This window comes from Theropithecus gelada, chromosome 1 (assembly GCF_003255815.1).
Source record: "Theropithecus gelada isolate Dixy chromosome 1, Tgel_1.0, whole genome shotgun sequence".
NCBI classification, from domain to species: Eukaryota; Metazoa; Chordata; class Mammalia; order Primates; family Cercopithecidae; genus Theropithecus; species Theropithecus gelada.
In genome coordinates this window covers 122,201,181-122,222,289 of record NC_037668.1, presented here as the reverse complement: position 1 = coordinate 122,222,289, position 21,109 = coordinate 122,201,181, and the positions used below count along the sequence as shown (strand labels likewise).

Here is a 21,109-nt window from a genome sequence, read left to right as displayed (position 1 = left end):
TATAAACAAGCATGGCCCACTCATCCTGCCCTCCAGAGGCTTCCGTTCCAGTCCGGAAAGGACCTGCCCACCAAGTTTGCAACTGATATAAGCCACAGTGTATGATCCTCCATAATACAGTGTGTGACAGAGCATCAGAGGAGCGAGGCGGATAACACGCTGCAGGCCAGAGGCAGTGGGAAGAGCCAGGCTGCAGGGGCTGGGGGAGCCGTGGTGGAGGAAGTCCAATTTCAGCCTGTAGATTTCTTTCTTTCTTTATTTTTTTTTTTTTGAGACGGAGTCTCGCTCTGTCGCCCAGGCTGGAGTGCAGTGGCCAGATCTCAGCTCACTGCAAGCTCCGCCTCCCGGGTTCACGCCATTCTCCTGCCTCAGCCTCCTAAGTAGCTGGGACTACGGGCGCCCGCCACCTCGCCCGGCTAGTTTTTTTGTATTTTTTTTTAGTAGAGACGGTGTTTCACCGTGTTAACCAGGATGGTCTCGATCTCCTGACCTCGTGATCCACCCGTCTCGGCCTCCCAAAGTGCTGGGATTACAGGCTTGAGCCACCGCGCCCGGCCAGCCTGTAGATTTCTGTTAGCCCATTTAATAAATAATGAAGTGCCTACTCAGAGCTAATCATTCTGCAGGTATTTAGGAAGAACACAAAAATAATTAGGACTCAATGCCCACCCTCCAGGGGCCCCCTGACTAGCAGAGAAAGTAGGCAGATTTTTAAAAAATTAATCATGGGAATGTGATAAGTGCTGGGAGAGAGGAATGGATACTTTCTCATGGGAATCTGGGAAGGCTTATAGGAGAAGGCACTCTCTGAGCCAGCTATCTAAAGAAGAACAGGAATCTTTCAGAAAGCAGAAGAAAAAAGAGCATTCTTTCCTGCTTGGAGCAATAGGTAACAGCCTGCACATGCCCTGGCCTAGAGGCCAAAGAGCAGTGATTCCAGAAAGAGTGGGCAGACAGGGGGTAGGCAGGGAAGGATGAGGTAATGTGGGCACAGGTGTGGAAGCTGGAGAGAGAGGAGGTTGTGGGACAGGGATGAGCCAGATGGAATGGACAGCAGTGGCCCAGCCAGGAGCTATGCTGTCCTTGTACCCCTCAGTGTCCCTTCTATTTTCTCAGGGGAGGCTCTGCCCAACATGCCAAGTCTGACCACTTGAAAACAAGTCCCTGGCTTAACACAGACCCCAGAGAGAGTCTCCAGCCCTCCTCTCCCTAGACAATGGTAATTGCCCCATGAGGGGCTGAAAAGCAGAACTGGAGATGGCTCAGGGCCTGCTGTCCCCCTGCAGCTGTTGTTAACAAACGCCTCAGAGGGCTCCTGTTGTTTCAAAGTGAGTCTGCAGGGAGAGCTCCCTAAGTGGACAGCAGGAGAGCTGCAGCTTCTCTGCACATTCCTGCTGTCACCCCCCGAGTCACCTAGGGGAAGGGTAAGGACAGTAATGCAGGTTCCTCACCATTAGCTTCAGTGCCCACATGGTACTGAGCATAGTAAATGTTTAGAAGATGCTGCCTGGCTAGATGAAGGGGCAGCTCCTGCCCACTAGACACTTGCAGGGAGCCTCAGTCCTTGATTGGCCATTTAATTGATTAGTTCCTTGGCCTGGCCTGAGGCACTGCTTATATGTACTTCATGACGTCCACAGCAAACCCATTATGCTCTGCTGGACAAATCCCTCCAGTGGCCAGTCTGGCTGCAAGGACTCTCCGTCTGCAGGCCTTCCCCTGTGCTGTCCTGTGAGAGTATCTGGGCCCCACCCTGCTGAAGAGAGGGGTGGGTGGGCTTTGCCCCATTTCCAACAGTCCTAATTCTCTGTTTCAGACGCTGCTCAGGTTCAACGCCGTGCTGAGGAAGCTGCTCATTATCTTCCCCCACTTCTGCCTGGGCCGGGGCCTCATTGACCTTGCACTGAGCCAGGCTGTGACAGATGTCTATGCCCGGTTTGGTGGGTGGTAGCCAAGGCCTGTGGAGCATGGGCCCTGGGTCCAAAGCTGGGTGGGCTACCCGGGAGGGCTTCTGCATCAGACTGCGGCAGGGGCTGGTGCTGGGAGGGGACCTTGTTGGGCTGGAAGAGTCCTGCCAGCTAGAGGCGATTAGGGTGCCTCTGTTTCCGTGGCTAGGGAGCCACAGGAGGGATGGAGGGCAGCCTAGAGGCAGGTGTTTGGCTCTTGCTCAGTTCCCACACAAGGCCTGGTCTAGTGGGCTATGTGCAGTGGCCAGGTCTGTGGGGTGAGCCGGGGCGGCTGAAGTGGACTCAATTCTTGTTGATGCCCAGGTGAGGAGCACTCTGCAAATCCGTTCCACTGGGACCTGATTGGGAAGAACCTGTTTGCCATGGTGGTGGAAGGGGTGGTGTACTTCCTCCTGACTCTCCTGGTCCAGCGCCACTTCTTCCTCTCCCAGTGGTACGTCCATGCCACACCCTGGGGTCAGTGGGCAGCTCAGGCCACCCGGGACTGGACCTTACACCCACACAGTTATCTCTTTCCTCAGGAGCCCCACTCCACGATGTTTTTTTTACATTCTCAAAGCCTGGCTTTTCTCCAATAATACAAGTAGGGAATCGGGTTAAAATGGCACATTCAAATACGTGAAGAGCATCCTCTTTAAAATATTTAAAATGCAGTGCTATTAATTTCAATTGCTGATATTTAATCCTTCTCATTTAATTACCAAATGTGTATTTTGATTAGATGATAGTATTGCAAATAACAATGGTTACGGGATATCCAAAGTACTAGGAAATAGACTAATGTATTTATGAGAGAACGGACATAGCAGGCCCCTTTGCTAATTAGAGATTTGGGAGCATGGGAGTAACATGGGAGCCATGTGGAGGGGTGCAGGCAGTGATCATGCCCTCCCACCCCTGGAGGAAGGTGGGTAGCCGCCAACCCTGACTCTTGACCAGGGCTTCTCAAATGCCAGGTTAGCTGGCAATTGCCATTCTTCCGCAGGCTCTTCCTGAAGCTGGGTAGGCCCCTGCCTCACTCCCCTCTGCAATCCCGGCCTACCTTTATTGTCCTTACCCAGGGGCCTGAATTGCCAAGCAGCAGCCCTTCCTAGCAAGCTTTCCCCGATAGTGTTTTGTTTCTTAACTTTTCCTCCTCTCGGGCTGAGTGTGGTCACCTGTAAATAGATTCCAAGGACTTGATTTTATGTTTTGATCCACAGGGAATTGATTTATTGGAAATGAATCTGCCTCCCTACTCACAGGACTGTGAGAGGTGAATGAGATCACAGGTGTCAACACATTCTGATGAAACAGGATACACAAGCAGTTCTAGTTATGGGAGACAGTGTCAGGAATTGTTGTCCTTGGCACCCTCAGCCCTTGCAGACCCTCTCTGCAGCCTTGGCCACACCTTTTAGAGGCCTTTGTGTGGGAGAGAGCGGGTCAGGAGGTTGACTACCCAAATTGACTCATTAGCTTCAAACTCTGATGTCAGCACATTTGAATGAGTCCTGCCTGCTTTAGGACCTAAAGAGGACCAGAGAAGTACACCATAGTCCCTGGCTTCCAGAAGGTCAGGGAGACTTTCAAAGAAGAGGCTGTGTCTTTAAGGACGGGGAAGATTCCATTTGGTGGGGCAGGAGGAGGAGGACATTGAGGGACTGGAAACACATGCGGAGGCTGGGAGACGGGAATGACCAATAGGACTGGGAACAAGGGGGAGATGCCAATTGCAGACAGACGAGTTAGTGCAAGAGGTAAGTGAGAAGGGTAGGTGGGGCTGGATTGCAGGGCTGTAACTACAGCTGCAGAGGGAGGGCTTCAACCTCCAGCTGATGGAGAACCACAGGTTTTGAGGCATGAGGTAGCCTGATGACAACTCTGTTTTGGAGAGGTGGAGTTGGCAGGGCAGACTGGAGGAAGTGGAAGGCTCGGAGGTTAGTAACTACCCCTTACTGAGTGCTTGCTGTAGAGGAAGGGTTTTACTCCTGACGGTGCTCCCAGACCCTGAGTCTTTACTCTGTGCCAGGCACTGTGCTGAGTTTATCTTCAGCACAATCCTGTGAGACAGGTATTGTCACCCCCCTCCTCATCACATGGTTGAAGGAGGCAAGGTTCAGAGGTCCAATGCCCAAGATCACACATGAGGGGGCCAGGACTGGAACCCACGGCTGACTCTGGACATGAGCACTTGACCTCTCTACCTAATGCCTGATGTCTCTCCTGCTGGGAGCCCTTTTTAGAATTTAAGTCTTAAAGGATGGAAGCCCAGAAGGAAGCAAAAGCAAGGAAATGAAAGAGAGGTCCAATGGAAAGGACAGTGCCAAGGATACTGTACAGCCAGCCCAATCCTGACCCCTTTTCCTCATCTAGGATTGCGGAGCCCACTAAGGGGCCCATTGTTGATGAAGATGATGATGTGGCTGAAGAAAGACAAAGAATTATTACTGGTGGAAATAAAACTGACATCTTAAGGCTACAGGAACTAACCAAGGTAAGGGAATGGGTATGAGTTTGGAGGTGCTGGTTAGATCCACAGTTGGCATGATGTTGCTGTTTTCCTTCTATAGATAGATCAATTGATATGCTTATGCAAGCAATTTGGTTTCCTAATTTTATGTGGGGTCATCACCTCTGTGTTACAGCTTGTCTTCCAAGAACATCTAATTCCAATGTGTGTTCCCTGCTATTCATCTCAGGCAGTGACACAGGGCCTCAGCGAGAATCACTCCAGCTGAGCATCACTCGCTTTTCTGTGTTCCGTTTCTACAGAGCATGGGTCAGCTTCGAGATGTCTCAGTACTCACCGCACCTCTGTGCCTGCCCATGTCAATATGTAACCTCTTAGTGCTGGTAGTTTTCTCCTAAACCATCTTTGCTCTTTGTTCCCTCTTCCCCTCCTTGCTCTAACCCTGTCTCAGTTCTAAGTCTGGTTTCTTCGTATCTTGCAGATTTATCCAGGCACCTCCAGCCCGGCAGTGGACAGGCTGTGTGTCGGAGTTCGCCCTGGAGAGGTGGGTACTCTGCAGACCACGGGTGAAAGGCTTCTGAACATCAGCTCTTGTGCCTGCCTCTCCTCCCCGTAAGGCAGAGATATTCAATAGGAACATAATGCCATAATGCAAGTCACATATATGATTTTAAATCTTCCACTAGCCACATGAGAAAAGTAAAAAGAAAATAGGTAAAATTAATTTTACCAGTATTTTTTATTTTACTCAATATATCCAAAATATTATCATTTTCAACATGTAATTAATTGAAAACCTTATTAATGAGATATTTGACAAGTTTTTGTTGTTTTTAAGTCTTTGAATCTTCACACTCAGGGCCCATGTCAATTGGGACTTAGATGTGTTTCAAGTGCTCAGTAGCCACACGTGGCTCGTGGCCTCTGATGCAACCCAGGTCTAAAATGCCTCCCCCAGCTCACACACTTACCCTAGGGTCTGACATTTTAGACCTTCTTGGTCTCTAGGGCCAGGCTAGCTCTGTGTTTTCTCCTAGTGCTTTGGCCTCCTGGGAGTGAATGGTGCTGGCAAAACAACCACATTCAAGATGCTTACTGGGGACACCACAGTGACCTCAGGGGATGCCACTGTAGCAGGCAAAAGGTGAGTGTCCTGCTCCTCCTGTCTCAGGGAGTCTCTCACAGGTCCTGGGCATTGTCCCTCTCCCAGAATAGGAAGGGTGATCATCAGACCCTATACTAGGGTGGCTCTGAGGCCCTGAAAGATATGTACAGAGAAGGAGGCCTCCCAGAGAGCGTGGCCCAAAAAGCCCAACAAATAGACCCACTGAAAAATTGAACTGAATTGTGATGGTTAAGAGATTCCTCTGTTGGGATGGATTCTTGGAAAGACCAAGGAAGCACTAAGTGTGTGGTTCTTAATCGCTTAGAGGTCATGGAACCTTTTAAGCATCCAATGAACATTTGTAGCCTATTCCTATAAAAACGCACCATTGCTTCCCATTACCTCCCTCCACACATTTTTGAAAAAGTTTCAGGGAATTTACTCAGCCCTGGGTCACATTTATGATCCCGCAGGAGCTCTTGGATCCCAGGTTAAGAACCCCTGTGATGAAGCATCCTTCCTCTGGGTTGAGTTTCCAGATAGGGGCTCATTCATGCGCCCTTGCGGTAGCTTAACCTGCATTGGCTATTTGTAGGCTGATACTTGGCTTTGCCAGACCAAGGAGCATACAGGGAAAACTGGCATGTGTCCTTGGATTCTGGAGGGTGACTGCTGCTCTCTGTAATAAAATGTGTTTAAAGAGACTGGTCCCCTACGGGCAGGACAGAGAGGATGAGCTCTCTCTTGTTTGCCTCTTTCTTGGCTGCAGGAAAAGCTTGAACAGTAAAACTTCAGCACACACGGTAGAGGTGCCCAGAGGAAGCCTCTGCCCTGGTTTATAAGTGGAGTTAGGTGCTGCTGACATCTGTCCAGCATCTGCTTGACTGGGGCCTCTTTCTCTCCCCTGAAAGCCATCCTCAGCGTGGCCCAATGCCCAGTGGGCAGGAGGAGTCCTGAGCATGCTTCACTGGCTCAGATAGGATGAATCTGGTTCTTTGGCCTCTACAGCCAGCCCTACTGGGTTTACAGAAAAGGGACAGGCAGGGGTGAAGCCAGGTCATGGCTGAGTCTATCTCAACAGATCCAGCTTCATCTGCAAGTGACCATGCAGGTGACTTCCTGATGGTGACAAAAGGAGTCATGGCAGGGTGGAGGAGGGGAAAGATATCATAGAATTTTCCATGAGCACATTTATGAGACATAAAGTTACAACTGTGTCCAAGTAAGGCACAGTCTGACGTCCAGAAGGTAAAACTGAGCTGGACGCTAGAAAGAAACTATAGGTTTAAGACACAGAATTGGGATGATCTGGTAGGGTAGTGCCTGCTAATTTGGAGACGTACCCTACTTGTTTCTCTAAGTAGTTTTAATTGGCCCAGCCCATGCCTTTGGAGGCTTTTGTCATTGTGGGGAACTGCAGTAGTCTCTCTCTGTACCATCCTGTATCATCCATCCTTTATTCATAGACCCTAAGCTTTAAGAAGAAAAGGATGAGATTAGACTAAATGTCTATGTGTAGTTTATTTTCCATCATGGCAATATATTTTTTAGTGAGGGTGAATATTTTAGCCAAAGGGAGTTGGTGGAACCCAACTCACTCTACCCCTTCTCCCTGCAGGCCCCTGGCTGAGGGTAGTTATCTGACTGGCTCCTCTTTCATTGCTATCTTTGCCAATAAATACAGATAGAGAAGTTTACTTCCAACGGGACAGATCCATCTTTTCTAGTTACTTCCCAAATGTCTGAAAAGTATTGAAAAATCATGAATCATTTTCTTAAACCTGATCTTCCCTCTGTTTTTAAACTCACATGTGAGGTGATCTGATCCAAAATGAAAGCTGACTTACGGCATAATAACCGGGATTCAATTAATCCTAGACATGGAAACACGGAAGAATCTGACAGGATTCAGTTTCTAACCGAAGGGCCCCTGTTTTGATTCCCAAATATTGCATGCATTTCTGAAACCAAATAGCAGAGAAGCAGCAGCTTCCTTTTCCCATTGGCAGAAGCCTCTCCAGCCATAGCTCTATGATCATCCCTCCACCTCCTTGAAGGATACTCACTAATTGCTTTTTTTCTTGCAGTATTTTAACCAATATTTCTGAAGTCCATCAAAATATGGGCTACTGTCCTCAGTTTGATGCAATTGATGAGCTGCTCACAGGACGAGAACATCTTTACCTTTATGCCCGGCTTCGAGGTGTACCAGCAGAGGAAATCGAAAAGGTAAAAAATGGTTTGTTGTGGCCACATAGGAGTCTGGTTAATTACAAGCCTGTTTCATGAGAGTGCATTCTCTTGGAGATAAGAAACTGAAGCATGCTATTCATTCATTCATTCATTCATTCCAACAAATGTTTACTATATGTCTACTGTGTGCCAAGTACTATTCTAGAAACCAGGGGCATAGCAGTGAACAAGACAGACAAAAAAAATCCCCACTCTCATATCTAACAAAATGATGTATGCATTTATCCTTTGACTCAGCAATCACACTTCTAAGAGTTTATCCTGAAGATACATCTCCCACAGTACAAAATGAATATATACAAGGTGATCCATTGCATTTGTAATTGCAAAATGCTGGAAGTTACCTAAATGTTTAGTCATTGTAGATTGGCTGAATAATTTATGGTACAGGCACACAATAAAGTCTTATGCAACTATAAAAAAGAAAAAGAAAAATCTCAATGAACTGATATGGAGATATTTCCAGTAAATACTGTTAAATGAAAAAAAGCAAAGTGGAAAACAGAACATATAGAATGCTACTTTTTATGTAAGAAAGAAGGAAAAACAAGAAAGTAGACATATGTCTGCTTACCTTTGCAAATAGAACATAGAAAGGATAAACCAGAAAACAATGAATTTGGTGATCAACAAGAAGAAAATGGGAAGAAAGAAAAATGGGAAGGAATAGTACTTCTGGGGATATATTTTTGTATAGTTTTAACTTTTGGAAGCATGTCAATGTTCCACATATTTTTAAAAAATTAGTAAGGATGCGAAGGAGGCAAAAATGAAAACAAAAAGAAAACCTAACACTGACAGCAAACTAAATAAAGTAACCCAATTTTATTTCAAATAAATATCATAATCCTGCAAAAGGGAGATAGAGCTAACACAAACAACTGATGAACACAGTGTTTGACTCTCTATCCTCATTCTTGGGCAGGGTGGAGTCGGGGAGAAGAACTACAAATAATTTCTGAGTTCTTTTTAGTTTGTATTTTATAGTGGTATAGGCAAGGTGATTCTGAAAATGTTAGATGTGTTACAGGATTAAGTAAGTTAATAAATGTTTTGATGTTATTAGAACCCAGAATTCTCAGTGTGGAAGAAGGGACTTACAAATATGGAAAAGGGAAAAGCAAGAAAGAACTGTGAGGTCATGGATTGGAACTGGAAATAGCACTGGGAATTCCGGAATATTTATATGCTTGTGTTTGTGGGTGCATGCAGGTGTGTTCATGTTTCACGCACACAGGCGTGTATATATACACGTATATTTGCTTGTGTATATCTGTCTTCTGAAAGGGTCAAGAAGCAAAAACACCCCAGCAGCCATGAGCGCACTGAGTGCTCAGACTTTTGTCTTAATAACATTCCCCACTAAAAGTAAACTTGATTCCTTCAATAAATGATACATTCCAGGGCTGGAATGGCATAGGTATAAAATGAACTTGGAATATCTTATGCCAGAAAGTAAGGAAGTGCTTTAAAAAAATAAATAACAGGTTGGGCATGGTAGCTCACACCTGTAATCACAGCACTTTGGGAGGCCAAGGTGGGAAGATCGCTTGAGCCCAGGAGTTCCAGATTAGCCTGTGCAATATAGGGAGAGCCTGTCTCTGCAAAAAATTAACAAACAAATTAGCTGGGCCTGATGGTGTACACCTATAGTCCCAGCTACTCAGGTGGCTGAAGTGGGAGGAATGCTTGAGTCCAGGAGGTTGAGGTTGCAGTGAGCTGTGATCAAGCCGCTGCTCTCCAGCCTGGCAAACAGAGCAAGACTCTGTCTCTTAAAAAAATAATGATAATATAATTTTAAAGAAATAAACATATCTCTGTACAGATTGCTTACTGGTTACAAGGGAGAAACATAGTAATTTTACAATGGAGAAATTAGACAGCACCTTAACTGGGTGATCAAAATTAACCATAAGGGGCAGATGGACATCTCATGCCCAGAGATGCGATATCCTGTGAAGGACACAGTTTCACTTATGTAGAATCCAGATTGGAGACATGTAACCTGAATCTTATCATAAGGAAACATCTGACAAGCTCCAAAGAAGGAATATTCCCTTTCTTTAAAAATAAAAAAGGAGACTGTATTCTTAAAAAATATGAGAGTCGTAAAAGACAAGGAAAGAGCTATGGAAATATCTCTGATCGCAGGAGGCTAAATAGACACAATGACTGAATAACAGACAATAGACTACATCTTGTGCAGAAGAGAAAAAAAAAATGATAGAAGGATGTTATTGGACCAAATGACAAAACTGAACTCTGAACAGTAGATTAGGTAAATGTATCATAACATTAAGTTTACTGACATTGATAATGTACTGTGGTTATGTAAAAGAAGATCCCTATTCTTAGGAAATATGCCCTGAAGTATTTAGGAATGAAGGGCTGCAATGAGTAACTTTCCCTCAAATGGGTCACAAAAGATTGTGTGTGTGTGAGAGAGAAGGGTTTATTAGTTAATAATTCTATGAACTATTTTTATTCTTACATGTTCGTGTGAGTTTGAAACTATTTCCAAATAAAAAGTTAAAAATGGAGCTTACATTCTAGTGGGAGGGATAGACAATTTATAGATAAATAGGTAAAATATCCAGTGCATTAGAGAGTGAAAAGTCCTCAGAGAACAGTAATGCAGGGAGTGTTGGGGCAGGGTTTGCACTTTGAGGTAGGGTGGCCCCGGGAGAGCCTGCAGAGGAGAGGACCTGAGTGAGGAACTAGAGGTGAGAGAGGGAGCCACGTGCACACCTAGGGAGGAACATTCCAGGCACAGGGGACTAATACAGAAGGCAGAAGCATGGTGAGCTTGTCTCCAGTGGCTTCCCTAGATCCCTTCCTGCGCATGTGCACACACACCTGGTGTCTCTGTCATCGTTCCCTCGCAGTCACGATCTGCCAGTATTCTGTTTATTTTGACTGTCACCTCCCCGCAGTCTGAGGACAGTGGCAATGGCTGTGTTCACATTGTTCTCCAGTGCCTGGTTCAGTACCCGGCGTATGGTCAGTGCTCCATAGGTATGTGTCGGATGCACAAGGCTTTGGGTGTGACCCTCTTGAGGGGTGGGATCAACAGGTCTGGGACTCACCATCTTCTCAAACAGACCCTTCCTCCTCCACTGCTAGCCGTGGTCCAGGACGCTGGGCGAGACCCACTGTCTTGCTGTTTGTAAGGCTGAAGGCCATTTCCCAGGGGGCTACACCCAACAGGTGCTGAGCTGACCGGGCCACCCTGGGATCCAAGACACAGAGTGAAGGAGCCCCTGTCTGGTGCCTGAAGCACATGCCAGAGGACAGGAGCCAGCAGGAGCCTGTTTCAGCCTAGCGAGGGCTTTCATTCTGGAGGCATGAGATCTGGGAGCCCAAGGCTTTGAACTGGGGGAGGTTTGGGGTGTTTGCTTGTATTCTCCAAATGGCATTTCTTTCTCTTCCCTAGGTTGCAAACTGGAGTATTAAGAGCCTGGGTCTGACTGTCTACGCCGACTGCCTGGCTGGCACATACAGTGGGGGCAACAAGCGGAAACTCTCCACAGCCATCGCGCTCATTGGCTGCCCGCCCCTGGTGCTGCTGGTAACTGCGGGCTTGGGCCGCCCCAAGGGCTTAAACCAAGTGCTGCGTCTCTCGTCTCTCGGGTTGGGGAAATAGGTTCTGGGTCGGCAGATTTAGAAACTGCAGCAATTCGGCTTTAGTCTGGACTGTTTCCTGTGTTGCTCATTTTGAGCACTTAGCCCAGTGTTTGGTTCACACAGCTCTGGAGAAAAACAAGTCATGGCACAGCCTTGACTTGGGACTGTGCACATCCTGCGTTCCCGGGATGTCTCCTGTGGGCCATGGGCTCACAGCTGGGAAGTTTGGCCGGTTCGGTGGCGTGTCAGTGTCTGGTCCCCAAACAGGAGCACTGAGCTGGGTCAAAGGCTCTTGAGCCGGGCCAGGCCTGAGGCCATGCCCACGCAGTCCAAGGATCATGAGGGCACAGGGCACAGGGCACAGGACATAGCAGGAACCAGGAAAGTGAGCTGAGTGATCTCCCTGCCTCCCGACAAATGTATTTGCAGGATTTTCTTTTTTTGAGGAGAATTCTGTCATTGCCTTAATCCACTTTAATCCCCTCGTGGGCTGAAATGGGCCCAGGGTGGACACCATGCTTCTTTATTCTTTGATCCACCTCCTGCCTTCTGTACCCTACACGAGGGTACCCCAGTCTTGCTCAAGTGAGGGGAGTGACTGTGTGCGCCGTCTGTCAGCTCATCCTCCTCAGGGGAGCCAGCCCAGGGGGAAGCAGTAATCGGAAGGGCCAGCTCCCAGCCTGTGCTCCCTAACCTTCTCTCCACCCACCAGGACGAGCCCACCACAGGGATGGACCCCCAGGCACGCCGCATGCTGTGGAATGTCATCGTGAGCATCATCAGAGAAGGGAGGGCTGTGGTCCTCACATCCCACAGGCAAGAGATTCCCAGGGCTGGGGAAGGTGGGTGGGAGTCCTCTCCTGCTCACCTCCTCTCTCCTGCTCCACAGCATGGAAGAATGTGAGGCGCTGTGTACCCGGCTGGCCATCATGGTAAAGGGCGCCTTTCGATGTATGGGCACCATTCAGCATCTCAAGTCCAAGTAAGCAGATGGCGGGGCGTGCGCCTTGTTGCCTCTGTGGATCCAACCGGATCCTGTGTTCTCCATTGACACTTGGAAGAGTCCTGCTGCCCTGTCATCCCCTGGGGCAGAGGCAGGTGGTGGCTGGGCCTCATTCTCCAGCAGCAGATGGAGAAGTCCATTATGCTGATAAGAAACTCCTCTATATTGGCCTAATTTCCTGTGGTCGAAGACTCACCCAATTCTCTGGATGGGGTGTCTGATCAGGACACATGCAGAGCCTGGCTGGGACAAGGGAGGGCCACTACCACTGCCTCAGGTATTCCACCACTTATCCCAACAGATCCAGGACCTGTGGCTTATTTACTAAGAGTCCACTCCAATGTAGGAATGGTTAGGAGACCAACTGGCCTGAGGACCTGTTTTTGTTTTTGTTTTTAGAATATTGTATGCTTTTGAGTTTGAAAAAAGACCATATGTTATACGACAAACCAACAACGCCAGTAATCTTGAGTAGGATTATCCTTACTCCGTACCCACACATTGTAAACTATTGTAGATAATTCCTTATTATTAAGAGTTTGTGCTGGGCGCGGTGGCTCAAGCCTGTAATCCCAGCACTTTGGGAGGCCGAGACGGGCGGATCACGAGTTCAGGAGATCGAGACCATCCTGGCTAACATGGTGAAACCCCGTCTCTACTAAAATACAAAAAAAAATTAGCCGGGCGAGGTGGCGGGCGCCTGTACTCCCAGCTACTCGGGAGGCTGAGGCAGGAGAATGGCGTGAACCTGGGAGGCGGGGCTTGCAGTGAGCTGAGATCCGGCCACTGCACTCCAGCCTGGGCAACAGAGCCAGACTCCGTCTAAAAAAAAAAAAAAAAAAAAAAAGAGTTTGCATGCCAAAGCTAACAGTTTAAGATTATCAGCATATTGCCATGCTCATTCACATTCTGATAAGCTTTATAACCTAGAAAAGAGCAGAGTTACAATTATTTAACAAACACTTATTAAGAGCTCAGCATATAAGTCACTAAGCTGGTTGGTGGAGGAACAGCACATAACCCACCTTATCTATGCTGAGGTGCGTAATCCTGATGCACCCACAGGAGGGTGTTGCACAGAAAATGTCATCCTTTCATATGTGTCAGAGCAGATAAATGACTGAGAGAAAGGTCTAATAGATTAGCTGCTTGTGGCAAGTGGACATTTGACCCATGATTTATTGAGCAACTACAGCTTGGACACTGCATAGATATCTATAGAAATAGCAGCATGTCAGGTCACCAGACCTGTGTCAGCAACTTCCTGTGTCCAGCTGCTGGAGAAAGGGAAGTTCTCCTATTCCTTTCCCTCTAACTCCTCAATATCTGCATGATAGAGGAGGTGAGAGAGGAGTGTTGCCTGTGTGGAGGGATGATGAGTTTTCTGGAGCTGAAAGGTGAACAGCATCTTACTGCAGAGGAGAACAGCCCTAGACCATGGAGGGAGCTTTGGAGTCAGTTATGACTGACACAGGATACCAAGGCATAGGGTACTGACACCCGCTAGCTGTGCACACACTCTCTGGTGGACCATCCCTCATCCAAGTGAGGGTAACCAGCCATCCTGCTGAGGGAGGAAGAAAGCACCAATGGCCCGGGCCCTAGCAGCTCCATTTGCTTCGGGAAGCTTCCTCAGGGAAGTGCTGCCTTCCCGAGCCTTTGCTCTCACCTGGCCCATCAGCCCTTACCACCACTCAGTATGCACTGGTTCATGTGTCTTTATGGGCGGTCTTGGGATCCCCATACTGGGCTAAAACTACCTTTGATGGCTGGGTGCAGTGGCTCACACCTGTAATCCCATTACTTTGGGAAGCTGAGGCCGGCGGATCACCTGAGGTCAGGAGTTCGAGACCAACCTGGCCAACATGCTGAAACCCTGTCTACTAAAAAGACAAAAATTAGCTGGGCATGGCGGTGTGCACCTGTAATCCCACCTACTCGAGAAACCGAGGCACAAGGATTGCTTGAACCCAGGAGTTGGAGGTTGCAGTGAATCGAGATCACACCACTGCACTCCAGCCTGGGCGACAGGGCAAGACTCTGTCTCAAAAAACAAAATAGGCTGGGTGCGGTGGCTCATGCCTGTAATCCCAGCACTTTGGGAAGCCAAGGCAGGCGGATCACTTGAGCTTAGGAGTTTAAGACCAGCCTGGCCAACATGGTGAAACTCTGTCTCTACTAAAAATACAAAAAACAAACAAACAAACGAACAAACAAAAACCGAGTGTCGTGGCGGGCGCCTGTAATCCCAGCTACTCAGGAAGCTGAGGCAGGAGAATCGCTTGAACCCAGGAGGCGGAGGTTGTAGTGAGCCAAGATCACGCCACTGTACTCCAACCTGGGCAACAGTGAGACTCTGTCTCAAATAAATAAATAAATTAATTAATTAATTAATTTTAAAAAATAAAATAAAACTACCTTTGACTTCAGCAAGTACGATTGTCCCACATTACCATGCAGACATTTGACCTCTAAAAACTGGTATCAAATGATTTCTCCAGGGACTACCATGGTTTTTCTCTCCTAGTTTTCCTATGTACCCAGGTCTATGATATGGGCCTTTAATCTCCAGTATTTCTTTTTTTGTTGTTCTTGTTTGGGGTTTGTTTCTCGTTTTTCAGGTTTTTTTGAGACAGCATCTCACTCTGTCACCCAGGCTGGAGCGCAGTGTCATGATCGTAGCTCACTGTAGCCTTGACCTCCTGTGCTCAAGTGATCCTCACGCCTCAGCCTCCCAAGTGGCTGGGACCACAGGCATGTGCCACCATGGCCTGCTAATTTTTGTAGAGACATGGTCTTGTTGCCCAGGCTTATCTTACACTCCTGAGCTCAAGTGATCCTCCCGCCTCTACCTCCCAAATTGCTGGGATTACAGGTGTGAGCCACCAAGCCGGGCTTAATCCCCAAAATTTGTGATGAGTCTACTCCTTATTTTGGGATTACCTTAGGCCCAACCACTAACAGAGGCCTGTCCTGCACTGTGTGCATCCCCTAGATTTGGAGATGGCTATATCGTCACAATGAAGATCAAATCCCCGAAGGACGACCTGCTTCCTGACCTGAACCCTGTGGAGCAGTTCTTCCAGGGGAACTTCCCAGGCAGCGTGCAGAGGGAGAGGCACTACAACATGCTCCAGTTCCAGGTCTCCTCCTCCTCCCTGGCGAGGATCTTCCAGCTCCTCCTCTCCCACAAAGACAGCCTGCTCATCGAGGAGTACTCAGTCACACAGACCACCCTGGACCAGGCAAGTTTGCCCCGGGGCACCAAGAGCTGAGCAAAGACTGGCCCAGAACATCCAATGTGGGTTGGAATTGCCATAAGAGGGAGGCATAATATTCCTGATTTTTAACAAACTCTTGCCCTCTGTTTATTGGGGTAAAAGGTGGTATATCAGAAATTGTTTTCTAACAATATTTTGTAGTCATCAGGAAACTTCATTGAATTTTTTTTTTTTTTACATTATCCTTCCCTGTGATCCTATGGTGTGTTATTTCATTCTTGCTGGTTTGTGGTGGTGGTTTTTTTTTTTAACTCAGCTTTATTGATATGTAATTAACATACGATGAAACACAGGCTCTTGGGAGGCCAAGGCAGGAGGATCACTTGAGCCCAGGAGTTTAAGACGGGCCCATGCAACAAAGTGAGACCTCGTCTCTACAAAAAAAATCAGAAAATTAGCCAGGCATGGTGTTGCATGCCTGTGGTCCCAGCTACATGGGAGGTTGAGGCAGAAATATTGCTGGAGCCCAGGAGGTCAAGGCTGACATGAACTGTGTTCATACCACTGCACTCTAGTCTGAGTGACAGAGCAAGCCCCTGTCTCAAAAAAGCAAAACAAAACAAAAACACCAATTTTAAATGTACAGTTTAGTGAGTTTTGATAAATGTGCATTCCGTGTGTGGTTTTTTAAGATGTAATCACATTTTTTATTGCGGTAAAATATAACATAAAATTGACCATGTCAACCATGTTTACGTGCACAGTGCAGTGGTATTAAGTACATTTACATTGTTGTGCAACCATTACCACCATCCCCGATAGAACTCTTTCATCTTGCTTCAGTGAAAATCTGTGCCCGTTAAACACTAACTCGCCACTTCCTGCCCCCCTCGCCCTTGGCAACTCTGTTCTACTTTCTGTCTCTAAGGCTCTGACTACTATAGATACCTCATATAAGTGGAATCATACAGTATTTGTCCTTTTGTGTCTGGCTTATTATGTGAGGACTTAGCATAATATCCTCAAGGTTCATCCGTGTTATATCACATGCCAGAATTTCCTTCCTTTTCCAGGCTGAATAATATTCCTTTGTATGTATATGTGCTACATTTTGTTCATCCATCTGTTCATTCATTGATGGACATTTGGGTTGTTTCTGGGTTTTGTGTTTTTATATATGTTTGTTTTAAAATAAACATCTTTAAAGAAAGTTAAGTAAAGCAAGGAAAATGGAAACAGGGAAGTCTCCATTTAACCCCTGAGGAGCTGGCTCACCCACACCTTCTCATCAGCATTAAGCAGGGGAAGGCACGAGCAGGAGTCTGGGCCACATGCACACTCAACGAGGAGCCAAACAGGGATCAATGACTTTTTTTTCTTTTTTTAGTTAGAGGATTAGGATGCGCTAGCTGAGAATCTGCCTTGCCTTCATTACCCCAATGTCTGGTGCCAAAGTCCCTTGAGTCCTCCAGCAGGAACTCCTGTGGCATCACTCGGGAGTCTAGTCTAAGAAGATAGCTCTGACCAGGGCACTGGTGGCCAGGCTTCCGTGGGTGGGCCAGCCTCCCCCGGGAAGGACACAAGCCATACCAGCTGGGCTGTATGTGAACTGTGGAAAATAGAGAGCAAAGTGGGTAGGTGGGTGTAGGGTGCTGTTTTCTTGGAAATATCTACCTAATCTTGCTCTTCTCTTACTTCTAGGTATTTGTAAATTTTGCTAAACAGCAGAATGAAATTCACGACCTCCCTTTGCACCCTCGAGCTGCTGGAGCCAGCCAACAAGCCCAGGTACCCCTGCTGCTTACGCAGTCCACAGCTTGAGGCAGCTCCTCGGCTCAGAGCCCAGCTGGTTCATTGGGCTTGAGTTGCTTCAAGGCCTCAGATATGCCTCCTACAAAGAGTCCCACCCATACCATGGTCCCTACCAAGTCCCCACCACATCCTCATCACATCCTTGCTAAGTCCCTGCCACTGTCCCCCTGTTCTGTGCTGAAGAACTTTTCATTCAGTAGCTGTAGGGGTTCCTGTTGTAATCAGGAAACCATTTGGATAGTATGGGAGAGCATTTTTGAAAAGAACTTTCCCATGTTTTTCCTTACAGCAGAAAAGCTTGGATTTGGGGAATAAGGAGCAGAGAAGGTAATAGAGAATATTAGAATGTTTTGGCTGCTTGACATCTATGTCTGGACATGTGTTTGAGTTTCAAAGGAAGAGGCTTAATTGGCATATCCTTTCAGTGGCAGACACATTTGGTTAGATCAAGGAATAGCACCTGTTGTAGGAAAGAGCCTCTTAGCTCTTTACAAAAAATCAAGAAGATGGAGAAAGAAGCAATAAGAGGTATGTCTCCTGGCTTGTGACAACTCTTGGAATAGGTGCTTGCAGGTTCCTGCCCTGACACAGTGCCCAAGTAAAGAGCACACCACCCAAGAAGGAGAGAGCTAGAGCAAGTACCAGCATCCCAATGCCTTGGCTTAACCCTGGGACTCTAGAGGGATGAATTAGCCACTCTCTTCTGACTTACCTGGAGAGTAAATCAAATCAAATCAGGAAGCAAGGATATGCAAAAGCCTTATTTCCCCCATAAAGTTTTTATTCTGCCCAGTTTCTTGATTGCAAGAAAAACCAAATACAGCTAATTATTGAAACACTGCTGTCCAAAGCAGTGCTTGTGATGAATTTTTTTGCTTCCTCTTGACCAGCAGAGACCTAATGGCTACTTGGCAAAATTGACTTTGTCTTCCCACCCCTTACCTGCCAGAGGGCCCAGAAATGCCTAAGTAAAGGCTCCTTTAGATAGGGAAAGGTTGCTTTTACTGAGATCTTCCAGCCACTGATTCCCATTTATAGATCTGGTGATTGCTGTTGACATCAGTTGAAAATTATTTTTGAAAACCACTTGCAGTCATGAATCCTTTTTATAACTCTATAACTCAGAAGATATAATTGGGTAGCAAAATTGTTTCCCAGAATTACCCAGTGGTCTCCCCACCCCTTCCTGCATGTTCGCTCTTAAAGGACTAATCCCACATCACCTCTGGGCCAGGCAGAACATCAGGGGTGCTGATGTTCTATGATCTACAACAGTTAATTCCAAACTTTTACTCCTTATTGGGTGAGATCATTTTTCTATTGTGTTTTTTACATTTTTGTTCACAAAGATTAGAAAACCTGCAACACACTTATTGGCATATTTTAATGATAATTTTCATCCAAACCTAATTCTGACTTTACAACATACTATCTTTACAAAGGTTTGCAAAAATTCTTTCATATAGCATTGTATAGGTCTGTCATGAAATAAATAGTAATTATATTATTGTTTACATTATACCACCTCAAAATAATTTCCTTTAAAGTACCCTTCAAACAAGAAAAAGGTAATTTCTCTCAAGAAGTTCTAGAGAGAATTTACTACTTGCTCCTAAGCAAATGTGAGAACTTCAGGAAGTTCATCCGGCTGTTGGCTTGACAACTCCAAATTGTGAGCCAGGACCACACGGATATTTATCTAGAAATCAGCATGTTAGATTATCAAGAACATTTTTACTCTACAAAGGACTCCATCTTGGAAAACATGTTTTGGGATAAGGTCTTATGCAATCTTACACTCTGTTGTTAAAACTGGTGAGGGTCAAGGTTTTAATAAATTAAGTAGGTGACAGATGATCAGACAACTTAGAAACATCCTAAATAGGTTAAATTGTGTGACCATCGCATGTGCATTCCCAAATTAGGAACAACTCAGATCAATTTCTAATCCTTATTCTTACACTGTTCCAGTTCCCCCATATAATTTGTATCTTTCAATTAGTTTCAGAAGTTTCTGAAGTACCCTCAGCCTTGATGGGGATCCTCGCACCACCTCAAATCCTGTTCTCAGCCCTAAGTACTGTATTAGTCATCCTCTTAAGGGGATAGGTGATTTTAAATCAGATAACGGGATAAACCACATTTCATCTAGACTGGTCAGGCCTTTGTCCAATCCCCTCCTCACCCACACTACCCCAACCCCACAGCAGGCATTCGTTCAGGAATTCAACCCACACTTTGTAGCTGGAGACAGTGTGTCTCCAGTTAAAAAGGTCACCTTGGTGTCCACTTCTCAAGGAACATGGACACCTTTGTTAATCAAAGTACAAGCTTTGATCTGGAGCCTAATATCCTGCCTTCCAGCTCTCATCTTTCCCCTCCCCCAGTCACATTTTCAAGCTTCCCAGAGCCACCCCTACAGGAAGTGGTCAAGGGAATTCTGTACCTCAGGGCTGACCTAAATCAGGATTTCTTGGCTTTTAAGATAATGGTAACTTTCTTAAGCTAAAAAAAGCCCCCAAAGACCCCATAAGAGCCCTTGGAAACAGCACCATGGATGTAGCTTCCCTCCAGGATGTAAGCATGTATGCACACATCTCATATGTGTGAGTCTTTGTAACAAATGCCTGGATCTTAGAACCAGGGTGACCTGATTCATAGATTTCATAGAGAAAGAGAGAAAGATGGCCCATAACCCAGGTGATCTGACGGAATCACAGTGCCCTCAGCTGAGTGCCCTTCAGAGACTGATTGACAACTGTTTAGCTTTTGAAATCTAAAAGTAGTCACACCATCTCAGAAAACCAAGATGACGCGAGTCCATGTGATCTCATTCCACAGGACTGATCTTTCACACCGCTCGTTCCTGCAGCCAGAGAGGAATTCTGGGCAGCTGGAGGTGCAGGAGCCTGTGCCCATATGGTCATCCAAATGGACTGGCCAGCATAAATGACCCCACTGCAGCAGAAAACAAACACACTAGGAGCGTGCAGCGAATTCAGAAAGAGACACTTTCAGAAGGAAACTGAAACTGACTTGCTCACCCGGAACACTTGATGGTGAAACCAAACAAATACAAAATCCTTCTTCTCCAGACCACAGAGTTAGAAACCCCGGGCCATCCCACTAGCAGCTTTGGCCTCCATATTGCTCTCATTTCAAGCGGATCTGCTTTTCTCTGTGTTTGTCTGTGTGTCTGCGTGTGTGTGATTTTCATGGAAAAATAAAATGCAAATGCACTCATCACAAATTGTCCTAATCCACAGTCTCCCTGGTGTGCACCACCTAGTATAGTTTTAGACATTTTTTAGGTGGGTGCATAGCTCTTTGTCAGTCCCATGCACTTCTGTGAGTGTTATTGCCTCAGGACTGCTCATTCTGGCAAGATTCTGCAACACTAGGTTGGAAGTGAATGGACTAGTCTTAATGTTCCATGTCAAGTCTTTGTAGAGTTTGAAGAAAACACCCAACTAGTAATGCCTATAAACATTATCCATTGTCAGCTGAGTATTACCGACTTTAAGTTTCATGTCTATTTGCCCAACTTATTTGAGTGTTTACCTCACAGATGTAATTAGGACAGGAGACAAAGAGGCATGGACAGGTGAGAGTTGATCCTTGGTTGGACCTGAGATCCGACAGGACTTTGTAACCATTTGAAGAGTTCAGGAC

General features: G+C 46.5%; 1 protein-coding gene across 1 annotated transcript in view; it reads left to right on the top strand.

The window, feature by feature from the left end:
* The window catches only part of ABCA4 (ATP binding cassette subfamily A member 4), a 128,464-nt gene extending 107,777 nt beyond the window's left edge, over positions 1 to 20,687 (top strand). The window contains exons 39-50 of the mRNA XM_025385846.1: positions 1,817 to 1,940; positions 2,271 to 2,400; positions 4,323 to 4,443; positions 4,901 to 4,963; positions 5,457 to 5,563; positions 7,612 to 7,753; positions 11,211 to 11,345; positions 12,114 to 12,217; positions 12,291 to 12,383; positions 15,400 to 15,649; positions 17,327 to 17,413; positions 20,279 to 20,687. Of these exons, the coding sequence (XP_025241631.1) occupies positions 1,817 to 1,940; positions 2,271 to 2,400; positions 4,323 to 4,443; positions 4,901 to 4,963; positions 5,457 to 5,563; positions 7,612 to 7,753; positions 11,211 to 11,345; positions 12,114 to 12,217; positions 12,291 to 12,383; positions 15,400 to 15,649; positions 17,327 to 17,413; positions 20,279 to 20,284 (1,362 nt within the window). The 3' untranslated portion in view covers positions 20,285 to 20,687. The remainder of the gene's footprint in view (positions 1 to 1,816; positions 1,941 to 2,270; positions 2,401 to 4,322; positions 4,444 to 4,900; positions 4,964 to 5,456; positions 5,564 to 7,611; positions 7,754 to 11,210; positions 11,346 to 12,113; positions 12,218 to 12,290; positions 12,384 to 15,399; positions 15,650 to 17,326; positions 17,414 to 20,278) is intronic.
* The last annotated feature ends 422 nt before the right edge of the window (positions 20,688 to 21,109 follow it).